The 15,538-nt window shown below is 46.6% G+C and overlaps 1 protein-coding gene across 1 annotated transcript in view; it reads left to right on the forward strand.

The window, feature by feature from the left end:
* The first annotated feature begins 3,023 nt into the window (after nt 1-3,023).
* The window catches only part of LRP1B (LDL receptor related protein 1B), a 660,028-nt gene continuing 647,513 nt past the window's right edge, over nt 3,024-15,538 (forward strand). Inside the window, exon 1 of the mRNA XM_054381274.1 lies at nt 3,024-3,297. Within this exon, the coding sequence (XP_054237249.1) occupies nt 3,024-3,297 (274 nt within the window). The remainder of the gene's footprint in view (nt 3,298-15,538) is intronic.

Here is a 15,538-nt window from a genome sequence, read left to right on the forward strand (position 1 = left end):
CAGGTCAGGTCCCCCGTGAGGGAGAGGGAGCCTGCAGGTGCTGCCACAGATAAGGCAGAAGGGACAGACAGGAGGTATTCAGTGGATTTGTTTGAAGCGATTTGAGTTGGATCAGGTTTGAAATGGATATATATTTGTGTGCTTGTTTGTTAGGAAAGATGGAATCAGTTCTCAAAGGCACCCTTGGGGGCTGTGCCGGCCGCCCACGCGAGGCGTTGATATGCAGTGCCAGCAGCAGGCTGCTGCTTCCCCGGCTGCTGCAGGGTGAATGTCAGCTCATTTCATCTTTGTCAGCGTGGTCCTCCCTCACCTCGTCCCCTGAAAAGAAAGTTTAAAAGGATGCATTTAAAGAAATGTTTCAGAGAGTGGCCCGAGGAAGTGTGCTCCCCGGGATCTCTTGGCTTTAGGTTAACCCGTTCCTCTCCAGGCCAGTGAGTTCAGAGTTGCCTCCAGCACCAGGGCTGGAGCGTTTAGTTCTTATTGAAGGTCTTAATACAGTGATTGCTCTGTAACTCGGGAGGGAGAGAGCTCAGTGTTTGCTGGGCACTGGGTAAAAAGTCGTTGTTTAACGGGAGGTGGGAAGTCCCAGGGCTTGCTGTGGCTGGAGCCAGGCCCAGCCTTGTTTCTCACTCAGGTTCTGTATCTGTACGTGTGCCAGTCCATCCATCCATCCATCTATCTATCTTATCTGTCTGTATATCTATCTATCCATCATCTATGTATCTATGTATCTTTCTATCTATCTATCTATCTATCTATCTATCTATCTATCTATCCTTCTATCTATCTATTCATCTATCTATCTATCTATCTATCTATTCATCTATCTATCTATTTACCTATCCATCTATCTATATATCTATCTCTCCATCCATCCATCTATCTATCCATCCATCTATCATCTATCTAGTCATCTATCATCATTACATAAATGTCAAGGTTGGTAAGGAAAGAAATTGATATGGCCTCATGTAAGGGACTTGAAAGTAAATGTTTTCAGATCCAAGTCTAGCATGAGTCAAGCAATTCTCAGCACTGTGGTGCTCTAATTGTTCCATGGGCACTTGGAGAATGTGCTGAATGTCTCTGTGCCTTCGCCTTTGTGGAATCCTTTGTCACTGCTCTTTGTCACTGTGGGAGGACAGGAGACTTTTACAGCCAGGAAAGAGCCACTCATGTAGTCTGTCCTACAGAAGCCTCCTCTCCCATACTAGAGATTGCTGCTTCCCAGGGAGCGGAAGACAGCACACACTGCTGGGCTTTATTGCAAGGCACTGCACCAGCTGAAGGAATGGATCCACTGATTCAGGACAAGTAAGCAAATTCAGCTGGCTGATGAAAGGAAGCCTAGACAACGGTGTTCAAACACTCGCTCCCATTTCCTCCCAACCCCCTCTCCCCCCAGATGTCTGGTTTCTGTTTTAAAACATAATAACATTTCATTAAGGAGCCATAGCAACCCTTCACTAATTTGTGAAGAGTACATCGTGAGCTACATTCTGTACTTATCAACATTTGAGCACTTTAGATCTTGTTTCATCTCATTAGTGGATGTTTATGGGACTTGAGGGTTTCAGCACTCTCTGACTCATTAGCCAGCCTGTGGTGGTTGGTGCAGGTTATGTACTACAAGAGATGATTTCCCCAGCCTTTAAATGCTCACACAGCCTTCAAGAGCAGTTTGGTTGGAGACGTTTTCTCACCTTAAACAGTCAGTCAGTGGGGAATGTGCAAAGGTGTGTTGTTTCTCTTGACAAACACCACTTGGTAGAACACCCTGGCTGTCAAAGGCACATCGAGCTTGGTGGCAGGCAGCTGCAACACCCAAGAGATGTCATTTCCAAGGGGTGGATATTTAAATTGCTGGCTTTGGAGAATTCAGCCACAGGATGGCATTTGTATGAAACAGCAAATCAGAAGAGTGTGTTGTGTAGGAAGCTGCTTGGTGTTCCCACCAGAAAGAGCAGGAATCCTGTTTTCCCTCTCATTTACTAAACAAAAGCCCTTTTTGGTTTTTTGGGGGATTTTTTTGTTTTTTTTTTTTTCCCTCAAATGCTGCAGTTAACGTAGATTCATGCATGATGTAATTTATTTGAAAATAAATGCATTCAGCAGTGCACCATTTAGTAAACTGTCACTGGCATCTGTTGGAGACAGGCAAAGAAAATAGTGATGCAGAAGGAGATAGTTTGCCCAGATCTCTGGCAGGTATGAAAAAAAAAAAAAAAGAAAAGAAAAAATTCCCTGGCTGCATAATTTAATAGGAAATAATCCAACCAGTCTGCTTTTGGTGGTTTTGTTTCTCAGATTGCTTTTCTTCCCCATCATGATGCAATGCACTAGCAAACAGGAATAAACAAATACAAGTGTGAATTGACAGTGTGATGGAAATGATGGAGCAGGAAATGGCATCTTAAATTTGTTTACAATATGGTACAAGTCAAAGCCTAGGAAACTGCTTTATTAATAAGCAGTTGATGGTCATGTTAATTAGGAAATCAGAGAAAAAAAAAACCCTGTGCCACTTGCCTGATAATTGCCTTATTAACACTGCATAGGCTGTATCCATTTTTTCAAGGATTAATGGGGGAGATTCAGATGTTGTGCTGTTGCAAAGATAGGAGGGATTGGCTTTGTTGTAGGTGGAGCTCTGGTGCTGTTCTTGGGAGAGGATAACTGGTAAGGTCCTTAAAGCCCTCTGCCCAAATGGAAGTGCAATGAAGATGAGTATCAGATCTTAGCTGAACAAACATCTCTGAGTTTTACAGTTGCTGCCTGGCAAACTGTGCTCATGGAATAATAACTCCACAAATTGGAAATCTCCAGCCACGCTCATCAAGTGCACCTCTACCCAAGCACTGCAGCACCACTTTGCTACTGATCTTTTATGCATGAGTCGCTGTGCACGTTGTGGTTTTGATGGGAAATGAAAAAACTGAGGGCTCATTGAAGGGACCTGAATGTGAAAGAAAAGAGGGAAGATTTTATTTCCAAAAGCCGAAGCAGAGACAGAAGCAGCACCAATGCTTTTCTTCCACGCCAGCGACGGAGCCAAGCAGTTTGTAGAACAACAAGCTATTAAGTCCCAGCACATCGTCCTCCAAGGGCCTCGTGCTGCTGAAGTTGTCAGAGGACACAGCAGCTCGTCCACAAAAGCTGCTCATGTGAGGCAGGGGCTGTCAGGGATGCTGCAGCAGGACATGCTGCAGCAGGACGTGCTGCGGCTCCGGCGTCGGGGCACCAGCGCTCACCTCACCTGTGGCTCTCCCAGCGCTCTGACGTCCTCTGGAGTGGTTTGTGGGCACTGGGTGGTTTGCAGGAGGGTGAGATGGCTGCACAAAGTCTGCCTTACATGCCTTTCAGCAATTAGTTCAAGATGGTGCTGGGGTGGTGATGTGAGGGCCCCACTAATTGAAACCAGCCCAGCTGGGTGCCTGCGCGGGGCTGCTGGAGTGGCTGTGCTGCAGAACCAGGCAGTGCTTGAGAACATCTTCAGTGCTTGTTCCATTCTGTCCTCATTTCTTGATTCGTTTCTTCAGCTGCAGTTCTGCAGTGTGTTCATAGAGCTGACAGCAGCACAGCTTCCCAGGCTTGGTTTTTCTTTTCATGCCACTTGAAGCAAAATGCTTCTTTTTGTGCTGAGCTGCTGATGCCTCTGCACACACATGGACTTGGGTTGTTCTGTGTCAGCCTTGCAGAGATATTCCAGTGGTGGGATTCAGAACAGTTTCAGCGATCCATGAGGAACTCAAATGGAAGCTGAAGGCTAGAGTCTTCTGGCAGAGTTAGGGATTGTGGTGGGTTGAAATGTAATTTCTTATGGTCAGGATATAGAAGCAAAGTGTCACCTTCCCATGGTGGGCTTCCACCTCGCAGGAGGGTCAGGAGACAAACAAGGTGAGGAAATAATGAAGGGAAGGACTGACAGCCTGGGGAAGGTTTTGGGCACTGCTTCATCTGTGGATTTTTGCCTTGGGTTGCCAGATTGTCCTGTAGCATTTTCTGCCAGAATAGGAGAGTTCTGTCACTCTGACTTCATGGCCTGACATAAATCTTGTTTATGTGGTCAGCCTTGAAGAACCAAGGGAAGGTGCTCTTCTCTGAAGCATTTGAGGGCAAAAGCATTTGCAAGAGCATGGAGGACTTAAAGAGACTAAACATTAAATACTGTCTTAAGCTTGTTAATTTCTTGTTAAGCTTCAATCTCCAGCCCCTACTGACACAGTCCTGGCTATTTGTCTGGTATTTCCAGTAGTCCAGGACCACTTAATAGAGTTACTTCAGGTCTTTGGTTTCTATAACATCTGGAGGACAAGAGGGCATTGATGCCCAGGAACTGCTGCTTTTAAAAGCTGTTTTGAGGACTTTTCTTTGGCCAATATCCTGTGTGAGTGGAGTGTTTAGTCCTGGGCAGCAGCCACTGATCTCTGCTCTTTGTGTTGGTGAGTTGTGCCACCTGGTAACTCCACAGGGATCTTCTCTATTCTTCTGTGCTGGCTTCCTTCTCATCAAAATCATACTTCTCTTCCCCACAGTCCTTTTCTTGTGTTTCTCTTCTTGCCCTTTGATGTGTACCCTCTGGAGTTCAGGATGGGTCTGCAGTACTGTCCAGCAGTCAAGAAGATGTTGCCAGATTCTGCCAGCAGCAGGATGTGCTGCAGATCTGTCATGCTGGTGGCTGTTGGGAGGACAGATCTGTCCTGTCACCTTGAGATGTCCAAGTAGGAGAAGCCAATGCTTCCCTCCAAAGAGGATGCTGTTGCTCGACTCCTGCTAGGAAAGACTCATAAGTCCTTCAAAAATGCTAATTAAAAGAATATTTTGAGGTCAGTTTCCACAACAGGAGGATGATTTCTTACCTAAATTCAAATTCACATGTGTTCCTGCAAAAGCCTAACTTCTTCTGAAGCATCTGTCCTTGGCTGTGGCCCATCCAGTGTAGCTTCCTGTCTTCTGATGAGGTAGATGACTTCTGCTTTATTGTGTAGTGCTGCATCTGGCCCACTGCTCAGCAGACACCAATGAGACCTTATTGTGGCCTTCCAGATTCTGAAGGGGGCTAGAATAAAGATGGTGAGGGACTTTTTAGGGTGTTAGGTAGTGACAGGATTAGGGGGAATCTCCCCTCCAACCTAGAGGAGGGGAGATTCAGATTGGATGTCAGGAAGTTCTTCACCATGAGGGTGGTGAAACACTGGCACAGGTTCCCAAGGAGGTGGTGGAAGCCTTATCCCTGGAAGTTTGTAAGGCCAGGCTGGATGTGGCTCTGAGCAACCTGATCCAGTGTGAGGTGTCCCTGCCCGTGGCAGGGGGGTTGGAACTGGATGATATTTGAGATCACTTCCAACCCTGACAGTTCTGTGATTCTGTGAAGCACTTTGTTCAAGTCAGACCAGCAAAAGTGTGTTGCTGAACTGCTGTGGACAGAGCTCTTTGGTGAACTGGAAAATGAAGAAGAAGGAGCTGCTTCAGGGGTCTGATTCACAGCTCTTCTGTGATTCACTTGGAACTGCTGGAGTCACAGGGATGTCAGACTGGGGTGGCATAGTGCTGAAACCAGTCCCTTGCCTTGCACTTAGAGATGCAGGCTCTGCGTTTTCCAGTTGCTTTATGATTTTACCACATCAATGCTGAGCAAGGGGAACAGGCACAGATCTCATTTCCTGTTGTTATCAGTAACAGGGACAGTTCATAACTCCCTGGGGAGCTAAATAATATTTGTGTTCGTGTTTGACTTTTGTAGAAATGAGCAAAAAAGAACTAGCAATAAGCACAGGGTAGTCAAGAGCATCCTGATGCTCACCATGTGCAAAATCCATACAGTGATCCTAGTAGTAAAAGCAAGTGACTATTCCAGTTGAAACCCACTTTGCCTTGGCTCACCTAGATGGCAAAAAGAAAAAATAAAATCCTTCTGCTAGCTATAAGATGGATGGCAGTTTTTATAAAGATATGAGGAAAACCAGTAATTGTTCCAGTCAATGATGACATTTGTCATATCCCCTTTAGTGAGCTCCATCTCTTTACAGGTTCAAAGTGTTGTTTGTGAAGCCCTTGATGTCTGACACATTGATTTGTCTGTGCAAAGAGCAGCAATATCTGTCATTTACCAGAGTACAAAGTTTCCCAGCAGGTGTCCAAGCTGGAGGTCGTTCAGGTGAGTTTCTTTGGCTGCAACTCAGAGGATGTATGGAGGGGGATAGAGGAGGCTGCATTTCAGCCTCATCCTGCTTTGTCCATCCTGGGAACTGCTGATAGTTTCCTGCATCTAAGCAAAGCCTTAGAGATTGCATCTGCTTTTTTTCCAGCACCAGGCCCTGTAGTCCCTTACTTCAGGAAGACTTTGTTTATAAGGTGCTGTGTCGCAGATTAAAAAAAAAAAAAAAAAGAAAAAAGCTAATCTAAAAAGGTTGTGGGTTTGATTTAATAACATAACTGACACATTTGCTGTTTAATATCCTATTCCACACTGAACAAAGTCCCCGGACTCATCGTGGCACTCTTTTATCTAAAGTAATAGCAAAGGACATTATTTTCTGTTTTAAAAGCCCATGAAGTAGATATTAGCTGCTCTTCAAATGCATGTGCTCCATGCTGCTGGGGAGAGGAATCTCTGCCTCCCCACCTTTGTTCAATGGCAGTTCTGCAGAGCAATGTTTCTGCTGCTCAGATAATTCTTCTTCCTGTGGAAGTTTCATCTGAGGCTGTGATTTGGCTCCTCTCCCCACACAGGGCACCAGCAGAAGCCCTGCTGGGTGATGCACATTTGACATGGGGTTCTGCTTTCACAGGAAGCTAATGAGGATGAGCTTCACTGGAAATGGTCTACTTATTGTGGTGCTGCTGCAGCAGATGCAGTGCCTTCCAGAAGTTACTGCTGCTCCAGTCCTTGCAGCTCTTCCTAGCAGCTACAGGGGGGAGCAGTGGCAAGGACATGCAGCACAGGAGCTTTTGAAGTGCCAAAATGACTCTAATCGATCTTAATTCCTGTTTCTTCTTTGCACTGGCACTCAACAGGGAGACAAGCTCCAAAGTCTGACTCCTGGCAGTGTCTTCATTAAGAAGACAAAGGAATACAAAGGACTTCAGCGCTTGAGACACTTCTTAATAGATACTTCTGAGTCCTTCCATCTAGACAGGAGCCTAAACCTGATCTTGCTCTCTGTGAAGCCCAGGATGACTTTTCCCATTAAACACAGTGGCTCAGTGTTGGCTGTTAATAAAGGAAGAGGGTGATTGTCCTTACCACTAAACACCATTCAGTCCAGAGCATTGTAAAAGTGGTGTTAGGCTGATTAAGAAGATCCAGGCCAAGACTGTTTAAGTGCTTACTCTTAGAAATGAGATAGCACAGGCTGCAGGTTAAAGGCCCAGACTGCAAGGTCAGCACAAGACGTGCTTTTTAAAACACACCTCTGTGACCTTGTCTTGCCTGTCCATGCAGAACACCAGAGCAGTGTATCTGCCCCAGCTCAGCTATGAAGGCAGCAGGCATGAGGGAAGCCCTGCCAGCATGCCATGCAGAGGAGGAGGAAGAGGAGGCTCAGGAGAGACCTTATTGCTGTCTACAACTACCTAAAGAGAGGTTGTAGCCATGTGGGGGTTGGTCTCCTCTCCCAGGCAATCAGCAACAGAACAAGAGGACACAGGCTCAAGCTGTGCAGAGGGAAGTTTAGGCTTGATCTTAGAAAGAAGTTCTTCCAAGAAAGATTGCCCAAGGGAATGTAGTGCCCAGGGAGGTGGTAGGGTCAGCATCCCTGGAGGTGTTTAAAAAGAGCCTGGCTGAGGCACTTAGTGCCATGGTCTGGTTGATTAGATAGGGTTGGGTGATTGGTTGGCCTTGATGATCTTGGAGGTCTTTTCCAACCTGGTTGATTCCCTGATTCTGTGATTCTGTGAAGAGACCCAGCTCTCCTCTGCTGGGAAGTGATCTGTGCCCTTTCAAATGGCATCTGGTGGACAGAGGTAGAACTCATTACATCTTACAAAGGGAGCAGACCAGGGCTGTTTCTCTACCCTCCTGAATCAATCCTTTGTGAAACCAGTTTGGTTTTAGGCTAAAGGCTTTACTCACCCTGTCCCAAGCCCCAATTTCCATCCACTTTAGATACCAAAGCTGTGTGCTGCCAGCTCCCTGATGAATCCTCCCTTCTTTAATGTATCAATCTTGATAATTCCTGTGTGAAGTTAGGGAAAGCATAGCAATTTTAATTGTGGCATTAAAAGCCACCTAGGTCCTTGGACTGAAACCCAGGGATACCTGTGAGATTTCTAAGAAATCTCATCCTGGGGTAGCTGTCAGGGAACTGAATCTGCATCCTTTTCATTACAGACCATTGCTGTAATGAGGGGAGCATCTCCTCCTCATGGGGGACAGCAGATTTTTCCATGCCATCCATTAGGGAGACAATTGCTGCTTGGAAGAGGGACCACAACAGCACTTTTTGGATGTGTGAATGCTCACAGTCACCTGCTTAAATAGCTGCTGGAGAGAGTGGCGTTGATGGTTTTGCCTCTGCTGCTGGGATTTTGTTTATTGTATTGGAGAATAAATCTTACGAGGAGTGACTGAGGGAGCTGGGGATGGTTAGTTTGGAAAAGAGGAGTCTGAGGGGAGACCTCATTGCTCTCTGCAACTACCTGAAAGGAGGCTGTAGAGAGGTTGGTGCTGGTCTCTTCTCACAAGTAATTAGTGATAGAACAAGAGGGAATGGCCTCAAGCTACAACTGGGCAGCTTTAGACTGGATAGTAGGAAAAAAAAATTCCCAGCAAGAGTGGTCATGCGTTGGAATGTGCTGCCCAGGGAGGTGGTGGAGTCATCAATCTTGGATGTGTTTAAAGGTGGTTTGGATGTGGTGCTTGGGGCTATGGTTTAGGGGTGAGCTTTTCAGAGTAGGGTTCTGGGTTGGACTTGGTGATCCTGAGGGTCTTTTCCAACATGAATGGTTCTGTGATTCTGTGGTTTACCTTTCATCATCAGTGAGCATTTTGTAGACCTGCTTCCCCAGAGCAATGGCAGTGAGGAGCAGGGGGGCAGCAGGAGAGCTGCATGCTCTGGGGGGAGCGAGCTGCCAGCCGCAGCTGAGGTTCCGTCTGAAGCTGGGAGCTCAGCTGAAAAATGACTCAGCGCCTGCAACTGGCTGTATTTCTAGACCCATACTTAGAGAGAGAGGAGGGGCAGGGATCTGGGAAGAGTTATCTGTTATTGTTGGCCTGCACTCTGCAGCTCCAAAGCAGCAATACAAGCCAATGGATTTCCGGTAGATAATTCAATGGTAACTTTCTTGTGAGCGCTGCAGCGTGGGAGCCTTTGAAAGAAGGAGGTTAAGAGACAAGTAAGTAGGACTGGAGTGCTATTATTACAGCTATTTTTCTTTGCTTCTAATACATGTCATCCTCTTTTATTAGGAGCTGACTGTTGAACCAGGAAAACTGATGCCAGGACATAAAAATGATGCATAGGTGAGGGAGTCTCATTGATAAGTGATCTGAGTGGTGCTGACCTTTCAGAGAAATTGAATAAAAATATACATGCCTGGAGACTTTCAAAAGGGAAAGATCACCTGCATCCCCTCATTGTGCTCAGAGAGCATGAGTACAGCTGGCAGTGACAAGGAAAACAAAGCTGCTGCAGTCTCTACCTCAACCTGCCAGGCATGGGAAACAGCACACCAGGCACTGGGTATGGCTAAAACCATAGCTCTCGGCACCAGGCAGCTGGGGAGAAAGTTGAGAGCAGCAGAGGTGCCAAAGCTGAGTCAGCGCTTCCCAGGTCCCACTTGTAGGACTGTTACACACTATTCAAATAGCAATTAATTAATGTCTGCTATTCTTTTAGGTCCAACTGTATGTGCAGGGCTGCTGTGTTCACTATGCAGTAGTAAGATGTCACTGCAAGATCTGCTGAGAAACTGAGGAGGAAAGTCAATTTTTGCTGGCAGCCTTGGGAGCTTTCAGTGATTTCCTATAGAGATGTGCTGGTGCTCTCCCAGGCTCACACAGTCATCTTCCCTGGCTCTCCATAGCCATAGGCACTGCACCTTCCTGTGTCACATATGAGATCACAGTGTTTGCCTCACACATTCAGTTTTCATAGCTCAGCCTCTCTTCTGTTCTCTACCAGTCTGTTTAGATGTATTTGATGTGCAACTCACCCACTTTCCTCTTCATCTCTGTAAACAAGGTTTGTGCCTCTTCCTCTCAGCCACCCAGGAGGCTGAGCAGGGACTTTTGGCCTGACATCTTTTTGTGAGCTTCTGCTTGGCTGCAGCAAAGAATTCCATGTGAAAGGCATTAGCCAGCTAATAACAGCTTGCTCCATCTCAGTGTACTGGTAGCTTATGAAAGAATCGTGTTCAGACTAGAACTGAGAGCAGTGGAGGCATCCTAGACCAGCTGGACATAGCTTGAGCAGTGGAATTTTCAGTCCTATGCATCCTGTTCTCTAATGTACCCAAAATATGTCTGCACAAGGTGAAGGCATCAGTACAAGAAAGCTTCTTGAAGTTCTTTGTGTGGACATTTTGTAACCAAGAGTATGTGCTCACATTTATGGCATAGAGTCATAGAACCATGGAATGAGTTGGGTTGGGTTCAAGATCATCCAGTTCCAACCCCCTGCCATGGGCAGGGACACCTCCCACTAGCCCAGGTTGCTCAAGGTCTCATCCAGCCTGGCCTTAAACACCTGCAGGCAGGAGCCAACCATGACCTCCCTGGGCAACCTGTTCCAGTGTCTCACCACCCTCGCTGTGAAGAATTTCTTCCTAATCTCCAGTCTAAATCTGCTGTTCTCAAGCTTCAATCCATTCCCCCTCATCCTGTCACCGTAAGCCCTTGTAAAAAGTCCCTTCTCAGTTTTCTTTTAGCCCCCTTCAGGTACTGGAAGGCTGCTCTAAGGTCTCCCTGAAGTCTTCTCTTCCCCAGGCTGAAGAGTTCCAACTCTGTCAGCCTGTCCCCACAGGGGAGGTTCTCCAGCCCTCTGATCATTGTGGTCTCCTCTGGACCTGCTCTGGTCCCTCTTATGCTGGGGTCTCTTACATACACTTAGATAAGCTTTCCTTCAAGGAATATAGTTTGGGATATTGGTTACATCTGGCTGTTTAAAGCTCCATTTGAAGGTGACTGGTTGCTTTCTGCTTGCATGTCATCATAGGGATGCCTCTGTGTCCATTTGCAGGAGGCTTGGAGGAGCCTGTGGCTGGCCAAACGCTGGCCTGGGGCTTCCCAAGGCTTGGGAGGTGGCTGCTGGTGGAGCAGCTTTCCTCAAGAGACAGATGGAAGTAAGAAAGTAATAATTAAAGAGCTCTAAATCACCCACACATGGATTTCCTCCTAATACTCAGTACCATTGTAGAATTTAGGAGCTTAATTCTAGAGGCTGTGCAGTGTAGTGAGTGCTGCCAGGTGACTTGGAGTTGCCCAATTTTCCCCTTGCTGTTTTCTTAATTTCTTTTTTACAGACACTATTCAAATAAATACTGAGAAACTGGGAACAAGGAGAGAAAGAAATAGCCCCAGTGGCACCTCTGAATTTGGCCTTTGCATTACGCTGATAAAAAATAAACCAACTGAGGCATTAAAAGATGGATTCTTCTTTTTTATGCATTGGGTTGGGTTTAGCTTGATGTTCCACATCACAAAACTCTCAGTCTTTCTTCTGGGAACCTGGAAGCTGTTGGACATATGGAAGTGAAGGCTGAATATAGCAGGGGTGGTGGAAGTGTTTCCTTTGGACCTTGAGCATTTGTCCTCTGGGTGACACAGAGCAAAACTGCTGATGGCTTGGGGGTGGCCAGGGCCTTTGTCTCTGCTGGGATCTGCTTGGACAAGAACCCTATGTTAGGGACCTGTCTTACTCTAAGCAAGAGGGAAAAAAGCAAGGAGGCTAAGAGATTAAGGGGAGCAGAAAAAAGGTAGGGGGGGAAAAAGAGAGACAATAGGTCTGCTGTCAGCTGAGGGCCACTGTCATGTTGGCTTGGCTTGTTGGAAATGGAGATCACATTGGAAACCTGGCTTGATGCTTTGGCCTGCTGTGTGCAGGCCATTCTGGCATTGTCTTGAGAAAAACAAGTAAGAATAAAAATACTTCCTTCACTTCTAGATGGCTCACGAAGAAATAAAACATTTCTTCTTCTGCCCAAACTCTTGGGTTGGTGAAAATTACTTGGCAGCAGAGGTCTGGGGTAATGACATTTTTTAGGTCATTAGCTCTTTAATAAAGGAATTAAAAGCTGGTTTAGGGAATCATCACCTAAAGAAGGAGGAGCAGAAGGTATTACACCTACATGTGTGATCTCTTCCCAAACTCCTTATATAGAGAAGGTCTGAGAGCACCCTAGCAGTTGCCCTACTCCAGGTGTGAATTCAGGTGTTCCAACAGCATGCTACAGAATGAGGAGAGAGCAATGGCAAAGCCCAGTGGTGTTTCTGGACAGAGGTCTCCTTGGGAATCCACAAGTTAGTTACAAATGGATCCATTCTGGATCTGATGGAGACTCTATGGCCACTGTGAATGTTGCTCCAAGGCAGTGTAGGGTCTGACTACTGAGGTTCTCACCTGCCTTCCTGAGTAAGCCATGAAAAGAGAGCTTCTTCATTTACTTTAGAGACTGTAGTAAAGTGAATTAAAAAAAAAAAATATAACACAACAGAACTCCAAGCCAGCAATTTTTTTAATCTTCAGGTTCAGTTTAAATTGTTGCTTGGAGTATGGAATGAAATAGTGCTACATGTGTAATTAGCAAATTAATAGCTCACCACGTTGTGCAGAAATGTCAGCCCCTAGAAATGTCATTGCTATTTCTCTCCTAGCTTAACTTTTCATTTTTTAGCCCAATAATTTTGCCTCCACTGAGAACATGCTGTCTGCCTGCTGGATAGTGGAGCAATATATCTAGGGAGGCTGGAATTCCAGCATTTTGAAGGCAGCCTAATTGACATTTGAGCTCTCCATGGGCATAAATAGTTTTGGGTTGTTTTTTGTGTGTGTGTGTGTGTGAGGGTGATGTTTGTCAGCCTGCTGGAAGCAGGGAAGAGGTTGGTATCCCACCTCCTGCTGCAGAGCTCCCAGATGAAGCAGAAGATCCTGGAGGCTTTGCTGTTTCATTCCTTCTCAGGACCTGAATCACAGGATCACAGGATCACAGGATGTTAGGGGTTGGAAGGGACCTCCAGAGATCAAGTCCAACAGCCCTGCCAGAGCAGGGTCACCTGGGGCAGCCACCCAGGAACAGCTGCTCTCAGTGGTGCTATGCTCTGCTGCCTTTTCTCTCAAACTCTTGAGCTTGGCTGCTGTACTCCATGGGTTTATTAGAATCATAGCCACATTGAATGCACTGACTTGGAAGAGACCTTTAAAAGTAATCTAGGCCAACACCTCTGCAGTCAGCAGGGACATCTCCATCTAGATCAGGTTGCTCAGAGCCCCATCAAGCCTGACCTGGAATGTCTCCAGGGATGGGGACGTTCTGAAGCATCCAGAGACCTGTCTAGCACTTTGTGGAGAGACCCACTACTGCCCATCAGCCATGTCCAGGGCTGCATCAAGAGCAGGCAGCTTGCAGCCATGGCTTTTATCCAGTGAGCTCACATACAGCATGTTCCCCCAGGAGCCAGGGTCGACCCATTCCTTGCACACTGGCAATATGGGTTTTGTTTTCCAGCTGTTCTCAGCCTCCCTCACAATACCAATGGGGATGGGGGAGCAGAGATCCCGTGGCATCCGTCAGTGATGCAGCACTTAGTGCTTTAAGTGTCCCTGTGCTGCCAGTCAGGCAGTGCTCCTGCAGCCCTGTGGATGTGTGTGTGATGTTTGTGCCACTGTTCCTGCTGCTCCTGTGGAAGTCATTAGATCACCTCAAGGGCACCTTGCTGGGTGTGTTGTCTGTGCCCCTTGAAGAAAGAGCAAGACATGGTGTTCTCCCTGAAGCCACAGCAAAGCGTGCTGCAGCTCATGCTTCTCTGTCACATACTGTGCTCTGGGATGAGAAAGTCAGCTGCAGTGTGCTGCAGGAACTCAGCTGCAGAGCTGGGACCAGCAAAGCTAGTGAGGGATGAGAGTGTGGAGTCACCATCCCTGGAGGTGTTCACAGCACCTGTGGAGAAGGCACTTCAGGACCCGGTTTGATGGCATTGGTGGTATTATGCTGATGGTTGGACTCTGTGAACTTAGAGGTCCTTGGAGTGCTGGGGGACAGCAAGTTCTGCATGGGACAGCAATGTGCCCTGGTGGTCAAGAGAGCCAATGGCATCCTGGGGTGCAGCAAGAGAAGTGTGGCCAGCAGGGCTAGGGAGGTTCTGCTCCCCCTCTGCTCTGCCCTGCTGAGACCACACCTGCAATCCTGTGTCCAGTTTGGGACTCCCCAGTTCAAGAGAGATAGAGACCTGCTGGAGAGAGTCCAAGGGAGAGCCACGAGGATGATTTGGGGACTTGAGCATCTCCCCTATGGAGAGAGATTGAGAGCCCTGGCTGAGAGGGGATCTGATCAATGTCTATCTGTATCTGAGGGGTGGGTGTCAAGTAGAGGGGGCCAGGCTTTTTTCAGTGGTGTGCAGTAATAAGACAAGAAACAATGAATACAAACTTGAACATAAAGGATTTCACCTCAACATGAGGAGAAAGTTCTTTCCAGTGAGGGTGCCTGAGCCCTGGAGCAGGCTGCCCAGAGAGATTGTGGAGTCTCCTTCTCTGGAGACATTCAAAACCTGCCTGGATGCATTCCTGTGCAGTCTACCTTGGGTGATGCTGCTCTGGCAGAGGAGTTGGACTGGAGGATCTCTGGAGGTCCCTTGCAACCTCTAATGTGCTGTGATACTGTGGTACTGTCTTTCCCAACTGAAATGGTTTTATGATTCTCTGACTGTGCCTTCAGTTTGTGCCGAAGTCTGCTTTAGCTCCCTTCCAAGAGCCGTCCTGGAATCTGGTAACTCAGCAAGGAATTCGACTCTGTTACAAAGTGCACAGCATTAGAGAACAGCAGAGGGGTAGTGAAGTCTTCTATTGCACTGCTTGGTAGCTACCAGAAAAAAATGCAAATTGAGGCATGATTTTCCATCCTGGTACCTGCCAGTTAAAATCGGTTACTCCCCAGTTAGCACTGCTTTTTGTTTGGCTGGATAATGAGGTGGCAATTTCGCCTTGTTAGAGCAAGTGCAACAAATTGATCACATTCTTTTCAAAATGCTTTGCTTTCTTAGAAGTAATTGAAAAGCTGGGGCCAAGCACACCACCATCAATAGCCATATTTATCCAATTTAAACTTTTCTACAAACTTTTCCGGAGGACAAACGTATATTAAGATGACTTTTGATGCTGATGAAAGCGAATCTGGAGTTTCCCTTTATTTGTTCTTTAAAGCTAAACCTCTTTGTTACAAACTCTCCTGCAAGAGGTGTTTGAAGGTTAGTGTGAGAGGAACACAAATGGTTGGTAATTCCTTTTTTTTCAGTTGTTTTCTCCTAATTAAAACCCATCTTGTTATTTACTGCATAATATTTATTGAATTGAGCTCTGCACACCCTAAGTAACAATTTACT

This window comes from Indicator indicator, chromosome 5 (genome assembly GCF_027791375.1).
Source record: "Indicator indicator isolate 239-I01 chromosome 5, UM_Iind_1.1, whole genome shotgun sequence".
Lineage (NCBI taxonomy): Eukaryota > Metazoa > Chordata > Aves > Piciformes > Indicatoridae > Indicator > Indicator indicator.